General features: G+C 40.7%; 1 protein-coding gene across 2 annotated transcripts in view; it reads right to left on the reverse strand.

Annotated features, from left to right (window-relative positions):
• The window catches only part of LOC308233430 (cytosolic beta-glucosidase), a gene marked incomplete at its 3' end in the record, with an annotated part of 109,582 nt that overhangs the window by 47,993 nt on the left and 39,994 nt on the right, over positions 1 to 21,595 (reverse strand). The window contains exons 3-4 of one of the 2 annotated variants that reach the window (XM_080640367.1): positions 17,451 to 18,247; positions 16,595 to 16,718 (exon numbers count right to left, since the gene is read on the reverse strand). The exons of the other annotated variant lie outside the window; for it this stretch is intronic. Of the exons in view, the coding sequence (XP_080496493.1) occupies positions 16,595 to 16,718; positions 17,451 to 18,247 (921 nt within the window). The remainder of the gene's footprint in view (positions 1 to 16,594; positions 16,719 to 17,450; positions 18,248 to 21,595) is intronic. 2 annotated transcript variants of the gene reach the window in all.

A 21,595-nucleotide genomic window follows, 5' to 3' on the forward strand; every position in this document is an offset into this window, starting at 1 on the left:
GGCCGTGAGGGGCAACCAGGTCAGCAGAGGGGAGAAGTCGGGGGTGAGCAGGCTGGTGGTGGGGGGGGGGGGGGCAGTAAGAGGCAACCAGGCTGGCAGGGGGGCAGTTTGGGGTGACCAGGCCAGTGAGGGGGGTGCAGTTGGGGGCAACCTGGCCAGCAGGGGGCGCAGTTGGGGGCAATTAGGCTGGCAGGGGGAGCAGTTGGGATGACCAGGCTGGCAGGGGGCAGTAAGGGGTTACCAGGCCAATGGGGCAATGGGGGGAGGCAGTTAGGAGCAACCAGGCTGTCAGGGGGGGCAGTAAGGGGCGACCAGGCTGGTAGGGGGGGGCATTTTGGGTTGATCAGGCAGGCAGGTGAGCGATTAGGAGCCAGAAGTCCAGGATTGTGAGAGGGATATCTGACTGCCAGTTTAGGCCCGATCCCGGGGATCCAGCCTAAACCAGCAGTCAGACATCTCCCAAGGGGTCCTGGATTGGAGAGGGTGTGAAGTCTGGGCTGAGGGGATCCCCCCCCCAATGCATGAATTTCGTGCACTGGGCTTCTAGTTACATATAAAAAGAGAATCCAGCCTTAGGAATGTCAAAAGTTAAAAAATAACTTTCTCTTATTGTGGGGTTCATTTCACAATATGTACAAATACCAAATCATTATGTTGTACACCTAAAATGAATATAATATTATATGTCAATTAAACCTCAATAAAAACTTTTAAAAATAAAGTATAAAAGCCCTGGCTGGTTGGTTGGGCATTGTCCCATGCACGGAAATGTTGACTTGATTCCGAGTCAGGAAACACGCCAGGATTGTGGGCTTGATCCCCAGTAGGGGACGTGCAGGAGGTAGCTGATTGATGTTTCACTTTCACATCAATGTTACTCTCTCTCCCTTCCTCTGTCTCTAAAAATCAATTAAACATATTAAAATAAATAAATCAGTAAAAAAAATAAGAAACATCATATAAAATTCTTTCAACTACTGACAAACACAAATATTCAGTATGACACTTCTGTGACTAATAACATATTGGTACAGAAAACCAGTAAAGATATTTTAATGTTAAGTTTGTGAATGTTCTTAAGTTTTAATATTTTATATTAACATAAATATATCCATTGTGCTAGGTGATCTGATGCTATATTTATGAAAATGTCATATTTGTTTAAAAAGCCTATTAAATATTGCAATTGGCCATTCTAATCTATGTTTGCAGTAGTTAAATAGGTGTATCTCTACATGAGAAAATATATCTCTACATGAGAAAAATCACTTTGGGGTGAAATTACAGACAATAGCAGTAACAGGCAATTTACTTTATTGACTGGAGGATAGCCACCTAGTGAATGAAGTCTTAGGTACATCACAGGGTTAGAGTAGAGTGCTAATTGTTGCTTCCTGGCTGTACACCCAGGTTCCCTATCCTCACCTAGCACCCGTGCCCCAGACATCACCAGGAAAGACCTCTACATTGAGCAGAACACCCTAGCCAATCCTGCCTTCATACCAGGGTCAAGTGTTGCTGGGTTTGGAGAGTAAAAGTAACTCTTTACCAGCTGTTTTCCCCTTGGCCTTGCTCTCCCTTTAAAGGAAAAACAATCAGCCTCCTTCTACCACCACCATTGCACTCACTCCCCTGGGGATGTCAGCTGGCACGTGAAAGACATCATGGAAGAGAAGACTATTGGGTTGGAATGAAAGGATTTAGGGCAAAGTAGGGATTTAAGGGAAGGCAGAATGAGACCAGACAAAGAAGGACTGATGAATTTTATGTCCTATGGTAATCAATTAAACCACTGAAGTCAATCTGCTCACCCAAAAACATACCTACTAACTGAAGTCACAAAGGGACAATAGTGCTGATAAATTTTTAAAGAGACATTATTTTTAACATAGATCAGTTGTTAAGCCATATCTTAAAGCAGCCTAGGACATTATTGGGGGAGGGAGAGAAGGAGAAAAACTGTGGTAAATGAAAAGAAGAATCACAAAAGTGCTAAGTAAAATACATAAACTTTCATCAAGAAGGTTACATAGCCTAAAACGCCCAGTGAACATAAGTCTAAAACTAGACTGGACAAAGATAAAGGTTGATAAAACCTCTAGACAGATTGATTATTAATGTCAGTTGAGATGACCATCTCTAGAAATCCATAGGAACAGAACAAACAACCTTATGAGCTAGAAGAAGTACTTACTCATTCAAGCAAAATCAGATTGGATGACCAGCATTATGACCTAGGGATCAAGAATATGCAAAGAGGACCTTGTATAGACTCAGACTATTGCCTAAGAATATTTAAAGATTAATTCTAGCCTGGCCAGCATGGCTCAATGGTTGAGCATTGACCTATGAACCAGGAGGTCACAGTTTGGTTCCTGGCCAGGGCACATGCCTGGGCTGTGGGCTCAATCCCCAGTGGGGAGCATGCAGGAGGCAGCCAATCAACGATTCTCTCTCATCATTGATGTTTCTATCTTTCTTTCCCTCTCCCTTCCTCTCTGAAACCAGTAAAAATATATATTTTTTAGAAAAGATTAATTCTAGAATTTCCAACCAGCAATAGGTTAACACATCAGCTCTGAGAATGGACATAGTACCAGTGGGAAGTGAACCTATCCAGCGAATTCCCAGTTTATCCGCAGGGCAGAATTTGGGGTTCAACAATATACAATAAACTCTTTATTAGTCAGATAGTCAGGAAGTGAAGTGCTCCAGCTAATCAAATATTTTTTGTTAATTGTTACCACATGCAGAAGGATTACAAATTTTGGAAGAATGAGAATAAATTAAAATACACTTTACACTGAAACTAAACTGATTATAATGTAATCTTCCTCTAATTATTCAGAATGCATTTCAGGGTCATCAAGAGAAGCATAAATTATCAGTGCTTGATGACTGTGCAGGAAGTCACAATTTTTCGAAAATCCTGGTTAATAGATGCTGGGTAACAAAGAATTCACTGCAGTACTCATCATTTGGGGGATTTATGTGCCAGGCATTTTGCTAGGATATGAAGTATATCATTAATCCTTACCAAAAACCAAATATTACAGATGGTGAACTGATATTCACAGAGTTAGAATAAGTTGTCCGAGATTCCACAACGTGGAAAGGGTGTCAGAGCCAGCCTTGGAATGCAGAACTGTCCTAAAAGAATACTCTCCTTCACTATCTCAAACCAGCAAGTCCTTGTTGTGTAAAAGTATCCATGACATCTGCTGGCTTTCTGAACAAAACTGATGCCCACTCAATGTGTCACGTTGTTTGTTTTTCCAGGAGTGCTGAAGGATTTTTTTGAGCCATTCTTCAGGTTATACCATGTATTCATTAGCAATGTATTCAAAGCAAACTTTGGCCATAAAATATTTTTGAATTTTTGTAAAGAGAAGGAGTTCCTACCATTTGCAACAACATGGATGGAGATGGAGAGTATTATGTTAAGTGAAATAAGCCAGGCAGAGAAAGATAAATATCACATGATCTCACTCATTTGTGAATTTTTATTTAAATGAAAGGCTAACAGCTCATTCAAAGGATGAACAACAGAGCCTGAACATCGTGGGAAGAAAAAGGTTTTAAGAGACTAAGCCAATAGAGCCTTAGCCACATAACCAAATGACCTACCCAAAAATGTATAGACTTAACATACACTCATTTACTCATATTTTATGTGATGATCAATTTTTTGTGTCTTTCCACTTATTTAAAACTATAAAACATATTTGATTTGACTATTACTTAGGGAAAAAAAAAACCCTGTTCATTTAAAATTATTGAAGACTGGTTTTGAATCCTTTAAAGAAATAAATTCCACTTAATTCGGAGAGAAAAACATTATTTTATCAACTGAGGTGAGCCATTTCCCCCTCCCATGATCTATTTGTTAGTCTGAACTCCTCAATGGTTGTGTGTGTGTGGATGCGTGCGCACGCACAGGCGCCCATACTTGTGTAGATTTTTTTTCTTTATTGAGAAACTTATGACTTTGCTACATCAAATAAAACCAATTTCTGAGAGGGGGTGAAAATTAAAACCCAAAATAGAAAAAAAAAAAAGTTAACATTTTCTGGGACACAGCAGAACCAGATAATGTATATATTTTTTAAATCATCTTTGTTGTTGAAGATATTACAGTTTTCTCCCATTCACCCCCTCCATCCCATTCCCACCACCTCCCCAGGCCTTTCTTTTAATTAAAAAATTCTAGGTGCTTCATACATGCTCATGATGCCTAGAGACAAGCTGCCCAGAGGTGGGCGCTGTTGCTGCTGCTGCCCCTTAGACAAGGAAAACCCCAACTCCTTCATGTTTCCATCTGAAACATGCATGGCTTCCTGTTCACCTTCACTCACTAGTACCAATTAAAATTCTTCAAGGTTTAAATGAATGCCTTTTCTTCCTCCACCTATAATGGTTTCACTTATCTCTAAAGCAGCCAGTGATTCCTATAATGGGATTTCACAAACACGAGGGGAAAGTGGTTGAACTTTAGAATGGCACAAAATAATCTCAGGCCACGATACTGGTTCATTAGCTAATCTCATTCACACACAGGACACTGCTGTTGCTGAGGTGACCCTGTTCAAAGAGATGGGTCTCCCGCCCCCTCCTCTGCTTGTCGCACTTCCAGATAAGCGTTAAGAATTACTTTCTATTCCAAAAGAAACTATTTCCATCTCTAGTACGAGGCTAATATTTTTATTGTATTGAAGAAAATGCTACCTATACAGTAACTTGGGGTAAAAGGAGTCCTGATTGGAGTAAGCCCGGGGCTCAAAATGCAGAATAGAAAAACAGACTGCCCATGTATGAAGTCTCTACACAGAATTATGGTAAGTAGGTAATTATGAAAGTGCTACAACTTGATCCTTCCTTCTAATTCAGGATCTCGCTCAGAGACAAAAGTTTCATGCTCAAGTTAAATTTAAGGAAAGTTAAAATTACCGTACTGCCTAACTGAATTAAATTATGCATTTATGGCAAAGCTTGAAAATCATACTTAACTGTCTTAAAACTTGATAAATTGGGTGGTGCTTGCTTTGTTCGTGTTCTGAAAGGAGATTTCACTGCTCAAATGCTTTGGACTGAATTGTCCATTCAATTTCCTCTCTGAGATGTTTTGCTCTCTACAGGAACTTTGTTAAACTTGAATCTGAGATGGCCCTTCTGACTCTGAACTCTAAGGAATAACTTTTTCAGGGGGAAAAAAGTGGACCCATTTTCAATATGAGTGAAGAGCAAAGGTAGAATCCAGATTGGGGGTCAAAAAATGTCACCTGGTACCTGAATCAATATCAAGAGAAATAGTTCATTGAAGATTAAGGTCTAATTTTATGTTCAGATAAGAAGGGTGTTTCATTTAAAATGAAGAAGTTAGATGGGAAGAATGAAGAAAGTAAAAATAGGACTGTTAATTATAATCTCTTATACTTAATTTTATAGTCTAAGAAATTATGAAGAGTTCTAATAAAATGTGATTCTTTCTGAAGTATTTTTTTGATTTCAGAGAGGAAGGGAGATGGGGAGAGGGAGATAGAAACATCAATGATGAGAGAGAATCATTGATTGGTTGCCTCCTGCATGTCCTACATTGGGGATGGAGCCCACAACCCAGGCATGTGCCCTGACTGGGAATGGAACCATGACCTCCTAGTTCATAAGTTGATGCTCAACCACTGAGCCACATCATCTGGGAAAAAGTATGATTCTTGATATACATGCCTAGAAAAGATACTTAGAAGGCCACATAATCCTTAAACTGGAAAAATTTCCCTAAGATAGCTAGTTCAAGCCTTTTATTTTTCAAATAAATAAACTGAGGCACAGAGAAGTAAACTGTTTTTATATAAGTTTAAAAACTTTAGCGTATACTTTAACTATTGTAACAGCAAACCAAATTTTAACATCGAAAGGCTAGAAGTAGCACCCAGGCATAATCTCAATGCATGGAAATTGTTCTCATAATTGTAAAAGCAATCTACCATTTCTTTAAAAATTAAAAAAAGCAAAATGGTGGTATAAACATAATATTTCAATGAAATTCCCAGGAGTAATCCTGTTTTCCTGTTAATCTAGAGTAAATCTCCTAGTCACTCCTTGAACATTTACTGAACAATTACTGAATGCTAAGTATATAGCTCAAAACTCCAAAATTTTATTCTAATCAGAATTTTGTCTTTAAAATAGTGAATAAAACATTTATAGACACTGTTCTACCTATGAGTGCCTATACCATTTAATGCCTTCCATTTCCTTCTAAAATGATTTTTCCCTTCCATTCAAGGATTATAATTGGTATTACCATCAATAATCAAAATACTTCTCAAGTTCTAGATATTTAATTCTCTTATTCAATAAGTACTTAATTGTGACAAGGCTACAGCTGTGCAAGAGGCCCATGAATCGGTTTTGACACCAGTTAATGTTTTTATTCAAAATGTTGCTGATTATCTTCTACACAGTGTCACTGTCATTATTGGAAAAATAATATAGGGTGTAATTAACCAGTAATTAATCCAATAATGAGTCTAGAAAAGCTCGAAGAAACAATATTTATATCCCTGTAGAGTATAAGTTGAAGCAATAATCAGGTAAGATAAGAAGACCATAGAGAGGAAGGCTATAGAACTGGTGAAATTCATACTGTTTAGGGTTTGATTATCAACACTACAAACCCAGAAACATATTTTAGTGTACCCCAAACTAATCCTCACGGATGAATTTGCAAGATGATGATTTATAAAACATAATGTCAGTATAATCCTATACAATAAAAGCCTAGGTGGTGTCACACCCTCGTGCGGCATCATCACAAGATGGCCACCACAAGATAGCCACCATAAGATGGCCCCCACAAGATGGCTGGCAGGGGTGGGCAATTGTGGGTGATCAGGCCAGCAGGGGAGAGCAGTTGGGGGTGATTGGGCCAGCAGGGGAGGGCAGTTAGGGGTGACCAGGCCAGCAGGGGAGGACAGTTAGGGGCGACCAGGCCAGCAGGAGAGGGCAGTTAGGCGTCGATCAGGCTGGCAGGCAGAAGCAGTTAGGGGCAATCAGGCAGGCAGGCAGGCGAGCAGTTGGGAGCCAGCAGTCCTGGATTGTGAGAGGGATATCCCAGATTGGAGAGAGTTCAGGCTGGGCTGAGGGACACACACACACACACACACACACACACTGTGCACAAATTTCGTGCACCGGGCCTCTAGTAATTTATAACAGGGAATATACCTTTCCAAGTTTCGGAAAACTCAAGTTAAGTTTTCTGAGTAGAGAGACTAACACCTGCCCATCCATACCTCCCTATTCTTTCTATGATCCAACAGCTGTCCAATGGAATCCTTCTTAATACAGTTATCCAGACAACCTCTGTTAATCACACTAAGATAAATTCTATTAGCCTTGTTCAAACCAGTGCTTTCTTGTATTCTCAAGATAACTAGGGGGCCAAGTAATAAGCAGGTTATTTTGGAAATGAGAAATTAAGAGCTAATGTAGGCAGATGCTTGAGGACCACTTCACCTGGGCCTTGGGAAAACCTGATAAGTTCACCTTCTCTCAATTCCAACAGCCCCCTTATCATCTAAATATTCCAGCTCTCTCCTGGAACAGGTTTAAAAACATCATTATCTGTTCAAAGTCTTCTTTTCATTTTCTTTAAATATATACACAGAAGTGGAATTGTTGGATCACATACTAGTCTTACTTTTAATTTTTTTTGAGGAAACTTGATACTTTTTTTCCATAGTGGCTGTACCAGTTTACATTCCTACCAACAGTGCACAAAGGTACCCTTTCTCCACATCCTTGCCAACACTTAACTTTTGTATTCTTGATGATAACCAAGACATATATGCACTCCTATGTTTTACGTAGTATCATTCACAATAACCGATATATGGAAACAATCTAAGTGTCCATCAACAAATGAATGAATAAAGAAGTTGTGAGATATACATATACACACAATGAAATATTATTCTGCTTTGAGGAAAAGGGAAGCCTTGTCATTTGAGACAACATGATGGTCATTTAGGTCATTATGCTAAGAGAAATAAGTCAGAGAACAACAAACACTATGATATCACTTTTACATGGAGTCTGAAAAAAAAAAAGCCGAACTCCTAGAAACAGAGTACAATGGTGGTAACTGGAGGCATAGGTGGGACCTAGGGGGGATTAGAGATATGTCATCTAAGCATACAAACCGAGAACTAATAAATCAATAGGCACTGAAGAGCTAATGCACACCATGGTGATTACAGTCAACAAGACTGTATTCTAAATCTCAAAGTTGCTAAGAGACTAGATCTTAATTGTTCCCACTATAGACAAGACATGATAATTATGTAATGTGATAAACAGAGGTGCTTGCTAACAGTAGGGTAATGATTATATAACAATATATAAATAAACATGCAAACCTTAAACTTATAAAATGTTACATGTAAATTATATTTAATTTAAAAAACCATTATCCAATTCTTCCTTTTTCCCTTTTTGACAAGATTCCATTGAGTCTATTCATATTGGAAAAGTAGCTTTCCTTCAGATGAACAATACTTCCATTATCTTACAGTCCTCTTTTAAGTTATAAAAATAAAATGGAGCTCTGTTTTCCACTCTATCACACAAACACTCCTGAAAGGTAGTCATTAAAAATGGAGGGTACATTTTGAATGATCTGAAAATTTTTAAAAAGTTTATAGTCACTGTGCAATTCACTGGACTTGGGGTGATGGAGGACCTTAATAATGATCCCCTCAAAGAAGCCCAAAGGAATGTCCATCTGCAGGGGCACAGCTTACGTATTAGAATGCAATGGAAAGAGAAGCTAAAGAATGGTTTCCAATCAGAAAGCACCAGGCAGATTCTCTGACATGTGCAAGAGCTGCTTCTTACATGGGTAACTCAATGAAGCCTGTTCCCAGGAAACCAGGGCACCAGGCTCTAGGTCTCTAAGAGGGTGTGCCTGCTAAATGGTCTGTCCCTGATCATATTAATATGCGTCCCACCTGGATGAGCCTGGTGAAGCAGCTCAACAACAATGCACCTGTGTGTGTGTGTGTGTGTGTGTGTGTGTGTGTTTCTGAGCTTATCCAAGTGCTGCACCAATCACCTGATTATAGTACACATCCTCTAAGACCCCTAAATTGATCATTCTGTCATAGCAGTTGAGAAATGTGCAGAAGCAAAACACATAGAATCTAAGAATTGTAGATGTTGAAAGAATAATCAGCACCAATTCCTTTCCTTTGCAACACTGAGGTCCAGATCATGTATTTTGGCCAGAGAGAAAAAAACTTAAAGGTATATAGTAAATATATCAAATATGAAAATAACATGTAATATTGGAAGGTGTTCAGAGCATACAAACACATAAATTCTCTCATTGTATTTTCACAACTGACTTTAGGTTAGGCAGAAGAGCAATTAGCATGAGTCCCATTCAACAGGTGATGAAGTTGACTTTCAGACAGCAGCCATGATAACTTATCCAAAGGCTCACCACTAGAACATGGACTTAGTCCCTGGCTTCACTCTCCAAGCCCTGCAGACTTCCTGCTTCACCATGCTTCATTTGGGCAATGGAAGGCAAAGGTAAATATGCCACTGAATGGAAGTACAGAAGAAGAAATCAGGAAGGTCGTCTGGCATATCTGCTCCAGGTGAGCTCTCTAATCTCTGGCTCTCTGAGTTCCTGTGTGGTGTGTGTAGGTTTGTGACAAACAAATATATTGGAAAGTGTTTTCTTCATGACCTCAAATCCCACAATTTGTAAACTAGCATGCACTAACAATTCTTGTGCACAGCCTTCGAATCTCATTCTTCCTTCTCTATTCTGATATTGACTCCTCTTTGCTAGAGGCCACCCAGTCCAGCCAGGGGCAACAGTACAAAGTGACTCCAACATCCCCCTCCACGTACCCTAAGCTGTAAGCATCCATGAGTTATGAGATGAACAGTTTCACAGAGGCTAAGTTGACAAAGATGTACTTTGAGAAGCAATAAAACAATAAGCATAAAATGGGCATCAATATTCAGATACTTGGGTCTCTATTCTGAGCTTGCAATGGATTTTTAATTGGTTGGTTTTTCTAAAAGGTCAATGCATTAACCTTTGAGATCTTCCCTTAATTCTCAGAATTCTTACATGCACATTTAGAAAAACACGGGTGTTTAACACATTTTGTCCAGTTAAATGGGCCTCTGTGATCTGAAATTGACATAGGCAGGTGGCTGCCAGGTCTGCACTACGTTGGGAAATGGATGGATTTCTCTGTTACCCCTCTCCATGGGAAGGAGAAGCGGAAAAGGGAGGAGAACGCTGACAGACAACAGCAGGGCGAGTCTGTGCTCAGCATCTTGTCCTGGTGGTATACCCAAGATGCAAGATTTATAACCTTCTTGTTGCCATGCATCAGCTTCAACACTTCCAGTGAAGTCTTCAATAACTTTGATGACATCTTGCTGAGGGGTTTTGTCATTAAAAGCCGAAAGCTGGTCATTAACAAACCTTCTCTGCAGTCATCTACCGCTGTGCTAAGTCAGGCGCGGACCCGACTGGAAAGTTGGGCTTGCTCACAAACTTTCCAGAAGGCTGCTTTTTTTCCCCCTATGTGGGCTATATTTCCTTAGGGAAAGAAAATACAGTTCCCAATCATTTAATCATTTATTTCTCATTATCCGTTGATTAACTTTTCTCGGATAGACACAACCAAATTCAACAAGCATGTGTAGAGCACCTACCATCTGACAGAAATGATGCTCAGGACTGAACATGTAATTATGAAAAAGACACAGCTCCAACTCCAAGAGGGTTTATAGGGCACCTCCCAAAACATAAATAAAAACAACAACAAAACCTTAATCTTGCTAATGTGCCAGACTCTGTGTTTAGGCTTTATAAGCATTATCTTATTCCTTTTTTTGCCACTCTTTAAAAGGTAAATGGCCTTCTTATACCCATTTTAAAGATTAGATGGCTGAAGTGTTGTCTGGTAAAGAATTTTGCCAAATTTATTGAGCTTGTAAGAGGCAAAACAGGTTCTAAACCCACGTCTTGTCTGACTTGAAGAACCAAGTTCATGTACTCCAAACAACAGGATTGGGCCAGGCAGAAGGCAGAGACTGTGGCATTCCAAGGCGAGGAAAGATCATGAACCAAGAGAAAAGCAGGCACTTGCTGGGTAGGTGTGAGGCACAGGCTGAACATGGGTTTGAATCCCCTTGGGGAGAATTTGGTCTTGCCAGAGTATTCCCCATTGGGAATAACCTTAACCCACTTCTTGCCTCACCATAACACGCAGATTAGTGAGGTACCCATTTGCATGTGTGTACATATGAACTTACACCTGCTGCTTGCTCTAGCCTAGCAAAGACTGGTGTACATTAAGGACAGAATGACGATTCCTATGATGTGAGAAAACTTAAACTCTCTAAGATCACTGCTTCCTGAACTTCCACAGAAATTCACATGTCAGAGCCATCCAGCTACCCAGTTGCCTGACAGTTGTTTCTGCTGTCAATGATGTGATTTTTGCCTAATCTGGCAACCTCTCTGATGGAAATAATGAAGGAAGGGAGGTGTTTGCTGCTTTCTCCTCCACAGGATTCAACCGTCAATGTTACAACACTCATTCAGAGCTTCCCCAGGAAGAATGACAGAGAAACATGTCGACAGGAGGGAATATTCTGCTATAACTTTTAGAGACTTGGTGGTGGGGAGAGTAAAAAAAAAAGTCTTAGAATGACATTTTTAAAATAACGAGGTGATAAATATATTCTTAAGAGTACACATTTTGTAAAAATAATTATTACCACTGGTAGAGGGCCTACAATGTGTCAGGCAATTGCTAGGGGGAGGTTCCACAATAGCTCATTAAGTGAAGCCTTTACAACTACCACACCAGGGAAAGTGTGATCCCATTTTTATAGATGAACTAAGTAAGAGTTTGGGAGGGTGAACAATTTGCTTAATGCCTCTCATTGAATATTTAACAGAGCTGGAATGCAAGCCTAGTTGTGTGTTATTTCAAGTTTTTGGTGTCTTCACTGTGTTGCTTTACTCTTATCTATATCTACACTAATTAAAACACAGCCTATTTAAAGGCATTTAAATAATGTAACAATTAAAAAGACATTAGCTGACTTCCTTTCCTCCCCTCCGTGAAATGACATTTTACTCTTTTCTTTTCCCAAAAGGAGACAGAAGCATTATCTTACTTTTTACTCCCCAATTAACTGCTGGGGATTTTACCTGAAGAGATCAGTAAGACCTCTAAGCGGATGCCACTGATCCAACTATAGTGTCGTTATGTGCCTGTCCATATGCGTGATGTTGAAGAGAAGGATTTGTTCATGGAAATCACAAAGCCATCATCCATCTGACTCCCTGGGTTCTGGTGGGTTCTCACCTGCAGCAATTCCCATGAATGTCTTCATTGGCCTGTTATTATTTTGAATTGCTGATGGTGTGCTTTTTACTAAGAAAGTACTCAGCAATCAAGATCATCAGTGCTACCGCTGAGGAATCTCTGGAATTCGATTAGTAGGCACAGCTCTACTCCTGTGATAGCAGGCAGGATAGGGGATGTCTGAGCTCTGTCCAAGGTCACAGGACCTGACAGCTCATGTAGAGGCAGCATGAAGCACTCTCAAAGAATACACGTCAGCAAAGGTGCCAAAGGTGAGCAAAAGGTTCTGTGTGTTGGGACAACAAGCTCTCTGAGTCAGAAAGCAGACCTTATCAAACACCTAAATAGTAGCAGTACTACTAATAATAATGCACACATCCTACCTTGTTCCAGAAAATATTATCTAGTAACTTTGTGATCTTGAGCAAATGGCTTCCACCAGGGGTGGGCAAACTTTTTGACTCGAGGGCCACAATGGGTTCTTAAACTGGACCGGAGGGCCGGAACAAAAGCATGGATGGAGTGTTTGTGTGAACTAATATAAATTCAAAGTAAAGGAGCGGAGGGGATAGCAAGAGAACCCTCCACTCTTTCGGCTCCGCGGGACGGATAGAACAGCCAAATGGGCCGGATCCGGCCCACGGGCCGTAGTTTGCCCACGGCTGGCTTAGCCTCTTTGAAACTCAGTTTTCTCATCTGCAAAGTAGGAGCAGTGACCTCACATAACTTGTGAAAAGCAAATGAGATGGAGTCAATTAAGACTCGTTTTGTTCCAAGTGATAGAAACCCAATCAGAATCAGGTGAAGCAGAAAGAGCACTTAATTAAAAGTAAAAGTAATCTATCTCAAGAACATGTACGCAGCTGGGTTGAGGAAACACTGGAACTAGAAGCCCTAGTGCCATCTGGAATTTCTCTTCATTTCCTGTGGCCACTTCCCCTGAGGCACCTGCAGCCCTTCTCATTGCTCATAGCTGAAAAGGCAGGACATGGCCACCAATGGCCTCCAATGTTACATCCCCCACCAACTCAAGCTAAGAAACAAGCAAACTGATTGGTCCAAGGGAAGAAATGGGATTGGCCCAGCTCATGCCATGTGCCTACATCTAGACCAATCAATTATCTGTTGGCAAGGAGCAGTATTTTATTACTTACACTAGTGACCCGGTGCATGAAATTCGTGCATGGGGGGGGTGTCCTTCAGCCTGGCCTGCACCCTCTACAATCTGGGACCCCTCAGGGGATGTCTGAAACCAGCAGTTGGACATTGCTCTCACAATCTGGGACTGCTGGCTCCTAACCACTCACCTGCCTGCCTGCCTGATTGCCCCTAACCACTCTACCTGCTGGCCTGCTTGCCCCCAACTTCCCCCCCACTCCAGCCTGCTTGCCCCAACTGCCCCCCAACCAGCCTGCTCGCCCCCAACTGGACCCCTGCCGGCCTGATCACCCCCAACGCCCCCCCCCCACTGGCCTGATCACCCACAACTGCCATCCCATCCTGGCCTGATCACCAACAACTGCCCTCCCCTCTTGGCCCCTAACCACCTCTACCTCGGCCCCGCCACCATGGCTTTGTCCAAAAGAACGTCTGGAAGGTCTCCTGGAAGGTCTCCCGGCCTAATTAGCATATTACCTTTTTATTAGTATAGATAGAGGCCTGGTGCACAGGTGGGGGCCAGCTGGTTTGCCCTGAAGGATGTCCCAGATCAGGGTGGGGGTTCCCTTGGGGGGCGGAGCAGCCTGGGAGAGGGGCCTGTGGTGGTTTGCAGGCTGGCCATGCCCCCATTGGGGTGAGGGTCCCCACTGGGGATGGTGCCAGCCTGGGTGAGGGGCTGAGGCAGTTTGCAGGGCAGCCACACCCCAATGGGGTGAGGGTCCCCATGGGGGGGCATGACCAGCCTGGATGAGGGGTTGAGGGCCATTTTCAGGCTGGCCACACCCCCTTCAGGGTGGGGGTCCCCACTGGGGTACCTGGCCAGCCTGGGTGAGGGGCTGATGGCTGTTTGCAGGCTGGCCACACCCCCCATGGGGACTCTCACCCCATGGGGGGCATGGCCAGCCTGGGTGAGGGGCTGAGGGCCATTTGCAGGCCCCTCCCTCGTAGGCTGGCCTGGGCGACCCAAGCCTCCCACACGCTCCAGTTGGCTCTGTGTCCGCTGCCATCTTTCCCTGCTAATTTGCATATTCCCTCCTGATTGGCTGTGGGCATCATGGAGTGATGGTCAATTACCATATTTCTCTCTTATCAGTATAGATGGCTATCCCTATGGGTAAGCCTGAGGATGAGGAAGGTGGGTATTTCATAGAAGAAATAGAATTAGTTACAAGAAAAGAGAGTTTCATGACAGATGAAATAATTGGTATCCACTGCAACAATATATGAAAAATAGCTATTACTACACCCAGTCCAGAATATATATATATATATATATATATATATATATATATATATATATACATATCTATGAGTTTATTGTCAATATGTAGAATTCTGCACTTTAGGAAAGTGATATTTTTAAAAAGCCACATGAATATAGCATTATCTGTTAATTATGATGAATGTAGATCATCTAATGTTAAAAATCAGAGGAGAACATAGATGCTCTAAACAATCAATGTTTTAAGTGCACAGTACTTTGTCCATCAATTTAAACAAAATATAAAATCAGCAAGTTGAAAGCAGGGGTTTGTTCCCTAACCCTATTCCATTCTCCTGTCCTTCAGAAACCCAACCCACATTTTCCACCCTGGCTTTAAATTTTCAATTATTTTTGGTCTTCAGTTTTTTTAATTTCGGGGGTCCATCACTGAGATTTTATCATTAAAGATCTCAGGGACTATGTAAAGTACCCAAAACTATTTTAAAGACCAATTGAAAGACCTTAGATGGTTATCACTAAACATGTAAGCTGGAGATGAAAACCGCCAATTCCTGTTTTTCCCTCTTTCCTAAAAACACACAGAACAATTTTGGACAAGTCATTTGTGGCCCCTGCATCACCCATAAATCTGCCTGGTAGTACCTAGCCTACCTGTCTCTCAGGATGAAGCTGGGAACATCAATGGGTTAAGTAAAAATGGGCCCATTTACAGGGAAAAGTGGGAAGAAGAAAAAAAAAATGAGAGATTCCCCTTTCTGATCAGAATGTGAATTCCCACCTAGAGAAATAATGTTTTCGGTGTAAGACAAATAGATTAGATTGCTTGGGCTAAATTGTAGGAATCCAATTGCACTCTGCCAATAAAGTCCAGGCCTGAGTGAGGGATCAAGTCAACATATTTTAGGTTTTAGAAAGAAAACAGTTTGTTACTTTCCAGAATTCCTTCTGGCTTCTTCCAGTATATTACTAATTAATTTTTGAAAGAATCATTTCAGGAATTTTCAAATAGAATGATGAGAGAGAAGTAATACCTAACATGCTTAAAAAAAGATATTGAAAGTCTCATCTTGCATTGGATTTTGTTGCTATGATACGATTCCTCTATAGGGCGAGAAATTAAATTTATAAAGCAATAGTGTTCCAAATGGTAGCTAAAAGGGGGTGGGGTCACAGTTTTAGAAATGTGTGTTATCAGTTAAAGATTACTACTTCACATTTGCTTTCAAATATGAAAAGAATTCCATGAGGGAAAGAAGTTACCAGAATAATAATATTGTCTAGAAACAAATTTCACAAAATCTATAAGGCAAAAAAAAAGTTCCTAACTGGGCTACTTGGTTACAGCTTAAATGAAACTTGTTGGTTGAAGTCTCATGCCACTTTAAAATGTATTATACAAATGCTTAATTTTTTTCCTTTAAAAATTCTATCAGTTCATTTCTTGGTAGGTAGGATATTAAAATATGCAAATAAGCATGCTCTAGTTGGTCAATGCTAATCTTTTTATAATAACTAATGTTCTTTTCCAACTGCCACCACTCCTCCTATTCATGTCACCTTCACCCAGGAGTCACAAAATGCTGAAGACAGTCGCTTTTTACTTGATTAAATTTTAGGAGGTTGAAGCTAGGCCAAAATCCTCACCCTACTCTTTCCTAAATACTTTCTCTCCTCTCTCTTAATTACATGGCTTTCCACTGATTTACATGAATTTCAGCTTTCAACATCATTGGTCTTTGCTGAATGCAAATAGGCACATAAGTTTGCACAATTGATCTTTCATCATTTCAAATGGTACCTTTGAACAGTTCCTGAAATGTCTGTCTGAAATACTCCCAGCGTTGAGTGTCATCAAGAGATGTGGGGTCACCCTGGGGAAACCCATTCTCGGTGATGTAAATTACAGGGTTATTATACGTATCCTGGAACAAGAGAGCAGAAGTTTTATTCCAAACAGATGTAGAAAAAAATGGCTCATAAAGTCAGGTGCATTATCCTCTATCTTCTCCAAGCTCCAGCCCCAAACTAGTTTTCAGCAAATTGCACTGACCCTATTAACTTAATTTTCCACGCACTGATCTTTTATGACTAACAATGGGAAAGCAAAACTGTGCAAATGTGCATGAAGACAGTCAAATGACTCCTGTTATAATGGGAAGACAGAAATATCTTTCTGCCATCAGCATCTGCTGACTGTCACTGCTCCTTAACCCTTTGGTCCCACCAACAGCTACACTCTCTATCCCCCCTACATGGGGAAGGGGCCCCGAAAACTGATAACTTGACATTTTAATTTCAGCTACCTGGATGCCATCCAGCAAAACAGAGACCCAGAAAGGATCCAGTTATTTCAACCCTTAGAATGCCTTTTAATAATTATAGCCAGGACACCAGCCTGAAAACAATAGCCAAGCTATTCCTATGGCCACGGATGACTTAGCAGAGAGTCCTAACTTTGACAATGATTTTGAAGCTTTTTATCAGCTAGTTACCCCTCACCAGTTTATTTCCTAATCTTCTCTTTCCAGGCCAACAAGTATATATGCTATTGCCTACAATCATTCTTTTTCAGGTTCATATACACATATACATAGGCCTGACTTCCCATCTTCACTTATTTGGGTGTTCATGGACACAAACAAATATGCATTTACCTTAATGTATTTCAGTAGTTTTCGTATTCCCCATGGCACCACATAGACCCAATCCAAATTTATCCAAGCTGGGTCTGGAAAAATGTCCACCTCCACATCCTGGAGAACACCCCGTTCTCCTTTATGGTTCTCCCGGTGCTTGACTAGGCGACTTGAGTAATATTGCACAGCAAAAAAATCAGCTGTGCCTTTGATCATCCTCTTCTCTTCTTCTGTAAATTCTGGAAGCCTTGATGATGGGTAGCCTTGCCTTTTACTCATGGAGGCGATCTGGGACTTGACAACGTCTGGATAATCACCATCAATAAAAATGGGTTTAGCAAAGAAATCCAAGTGGAAAGCCAAGACTCTTTTAGCAGCTTCCTGGTCAGACACTGAGTTGGGATCTGCTGGTTCCACCCAGCCACAGAACAATGCTAGGGACACCATACCCTTCTGCTTTTTTCGGAATAAGGAATCATAGCTGTGCCAGGCTCTGGCATGGGCCTTAATCAAATTATGAGCTGCCTGATAGCCTCCGGTTCCCAGGTGAGGTACACCAGGAGGAAATGCACCCAAATCATATGCCAGCAGGGCAAACAAATTAGGCTCATTTATGGTGATCCACTGCTTGACTCGATCCCCAAACATCTTGAAGCAAAACCGGGCATATTCATCAAAAGATTCAATGATTGTGTTTGACAACCAACCTCCCTGGTCTTCTAATGTCTGCGGCAAATCAAAGTGGTAGAGAGTCACTATGGGCGTAATCCGATTTGCTAACAAATCATCAATCATCTTGTTGTAATAGTCAATTCCTAGGAAAAAAAGAAGATATATAAGAAGAAAAGTTATTTTTAGTATGTTGGCAATAACTTTTAAAAGAGAGATGATCGGGAATAATTTCCTAAATAATTTTTGTTCAAAATAAGGTTTATTAGTTCCTACATATAATCAATTAAAGGCTGAGAGGAATCTGGAAGAATTCCAAGGAAGACTGGCCTGGCCGATAAGGGAGTGGGAGAGTGATGGGGTGACATGATTGTGGAAGATGTGTGTTCTGAATGGGAGACATTTGGTCAAGTTGCTATCACATAACTTTGTATTATTGCTACAGACTTAAGTTGTTTATTTTTTATATGCAAGATTTGCCTTTTAACTGCACTAGAATACAAACCCCTTGTTAGCAAAAAATTTGTCTATTTTACCTCTGGATTCCCCAAATCCTGGCATAATACTGGAAATTTGGTAGATATACTCAATAAATATTTGAGTGAATGAGTAAATCTCAATAGTAATCAATATAAAGTAAAAGAATTGAACCAGATTACTGACTTAGTGCTTCTCCAGAACCATTAATCTCAAAAGTCTAAGAAGAAAAGCGCACTGTGCATGAACAAGGGCACAGCACCTGTCCCAGAATGTGGGGTACAGGGCAGTTAGGACCTTAAGGAATACTAGGTTGGGATGTCTGCTCTAAAATTCTGGCATAGTTTTTGGGAATACACACCACCCCTGGCTCTGGCTCTCTGCTGACTCTCCAGTGTGGTATGTGATGAAAGTAAGCTTGCAGGATTGTGGCAGAGCTCAGAGATGTTATTAAGTCAGAGATGCTCAGAAACCAATGCCAAGATGATGTCAGGTCCAAACTGATGATGACTCTTAATTTGAAAAGACTATATGAGGAGATGCTGATGATAGTACTTCGTGTGATTTTAGTATAAGAGTATGGCAGTAGCCTACACTGAGAAGAGATAAGCTATCCTTGCTTTGGTAAGTTGTTTCCTGGACAATAATTATAATTTCATATTTAGAATTGTGTTACATTAAAAGTTTGTCTAGAAATAGGGTCCCTTTCCCTTTGCTTTAACACAGTATCCTCCAATTTTTTTTTTTTAAAAAAAGGTAATAAGATAGACATTTTTATGTGTTTCCTTCAGTCAATCATTAATTTATGCATTTCTTAAATGCACATTTATAGACAAGCTACTCTACACTGGACTTAAACACAGATGTAAGATGAAACACTGTCCTTGTCCTCAGGGAGCTTACAATTTAGTAGGGACTCTAGATAAATTCATAAACAATTACAATACAGTATTACCAGTTAAAGATGAAGTACAGAATGCTATTTAAGCCGGTGACAAAAAATACCCATCGCAAACTGAGAGCATTTGAAAATTTATTCTAAAAGCAATGTAGTGTAACAGTTTCAAAAGGGAACCATGATGCAGGCTACCTAAATTCTATGTCAATTCCTACACTATCTCAGTGACCTTGGCAAGTGACTTAATCTTTATGAACTATCTTTCCCTTTCTGTAAAATGTGAACAATAATAGAAACCCAGTTCAATAATTGCTATATGAGTTTAAAGAGTTGAAAACGTGAACATGCTTAGCACTGTTGTTGGCATAAGATAAAGGCTTAGTATAGGTTAGCTATCATTCTAATTATTACTATTATTATTATTATCATTATCATTAGTGACATCTAAACTGATATGCAAAGGATAAATGGAAGTTAACCAGAAGGCAAAAAGAAAAGAGTGATCCAGGAAGAGAAAAGGGAAAAGCAAATGTCAAAAGAACAAAGGAGGTATGGAAATAACACACACACACACATACACACACACACACAAATGAACAACAACAACAAACCCAAATGTGAATAGAGCTTGCTATAGCGAGGGAGTCAGCCATCAGCACTTGCATTTGGCAGAGCCTCAAAGGCTGTCAGGGAAGAGGGCAAGTTTTACAGTGATAAAGGGGGGACCTTTATGTACATGCAGATTAGAGGTTGTTGGCACAGGGCAGAAGTGGGGCATCTTAAACACTTGGTTTGGGGAATATATTTGGCTATCTCTGCTTGATTCTGAGTTGGAAACAGGAGTCAGGGGAGACTAAAAACAGAGAGGCTGGCAGTTGTTGGCCAAGTTCTGACTTTTCTGGGGTGACTGCTGCAGAGTCTCCAGTTTGCCTTCCCGGGCTTCGTAGTGGACCTGAGTTTCATCTTCATATATGGCCTGGCCATTGTCGTTTGCATATTTATTCTCTTAGAAGCATATGAGGAGAGCATATAGCTCAGCAGAGGAGGTATCAGAATGGTGAGAGGTAAGCAGAAGCCAAATTATGCGAGGTCATGTGCTGTCTGCCTGTTTATAAAAGTGGATATTTTAAACAACGGCTCACTTATTTTGAAAACTGGAACATAATGTGAATCATGTATAACAACTTCATACTTAGAAGACCCACTTGAATGCCATTACTCACTTGGTAGTCAGAATAAGCCCCCCACCCCACCCCAAGCTGTCCATGGAACATGTGAATGGGTTACTTTACTGGCACATAGCAAAAGGGACTTGGCAGATGTGATTAAGGTTAAGAATCTTGAGATGGAATGATTTCTCTAGCTTGTTCAGGTAGGCCCAATCTAACCACAGGAGTCCTGAGAAGTGGGAGTGGATGGCAGAAGAGTGGGTCAGAAAGATGTAACAGAAAAGCTGATAGCATGAGATGGGCTCCACCCATTATTGCTGACTTTGAAGATGGAGAAAGGGAGCCACGAATCAAGAAATGTAGGTGGACCCTGGAAGCTGAAAATGGTGCTCAGCTGACAACCATCAAGGAAATGCAGACTTCAGCCCTACAGCCACAGGAAACTGAATTCTGTCAACTTGGAAAAGCCAAGAACAAGACTGGATCCTTCAGAAAAAAACAAACAAACAAACAAACAACAACAACAAAAAACAACAACAAACATAGTCCTGTATGCAGCTTGGCCAGACCTGTCAGAATTCTGATTGACAGAATTCTAAGGTAATACATGTGTGTTGTACGCAGCTAAGTTTGTGGTAGTTTGTTACAGCATCAATAAAACTAACACACTCACCAAATTTTATAAAATTTTTATTTTCTCTCTCAATGAAAGCGCATTCCATCATCCTATCTCTTGACCTCTGTAAACCCACACATCCTCATTTGTAAAATGGGATCTTCGAAGATGGTATAATGGAATCATCTTGGAACTGGTTGTGTTAAGGTTCACAGAGCCAATTCCTTCCATTGCCTTTGCATATAAAGATATCAACTTTTATTTATTGCATTCATACTTAAGTCCAAGAGGTGGGTATTTTTATCCTTAATGAACATAATGGAAAACAGATTCT

The sequence above is a fragment of the Plecotus auritus genome (genome assembly GCF_963455305.1).
Source record: "Plecotus auritus genome assembly, chromosome: 1".
NCBI classification, from domain to species: domain Eukaryota; kingdom Metazoa; phylum Chordata; class Mammalia; order Chiroptera; family Vespertilionidae; genus Plecotus; species Plecotus auritus.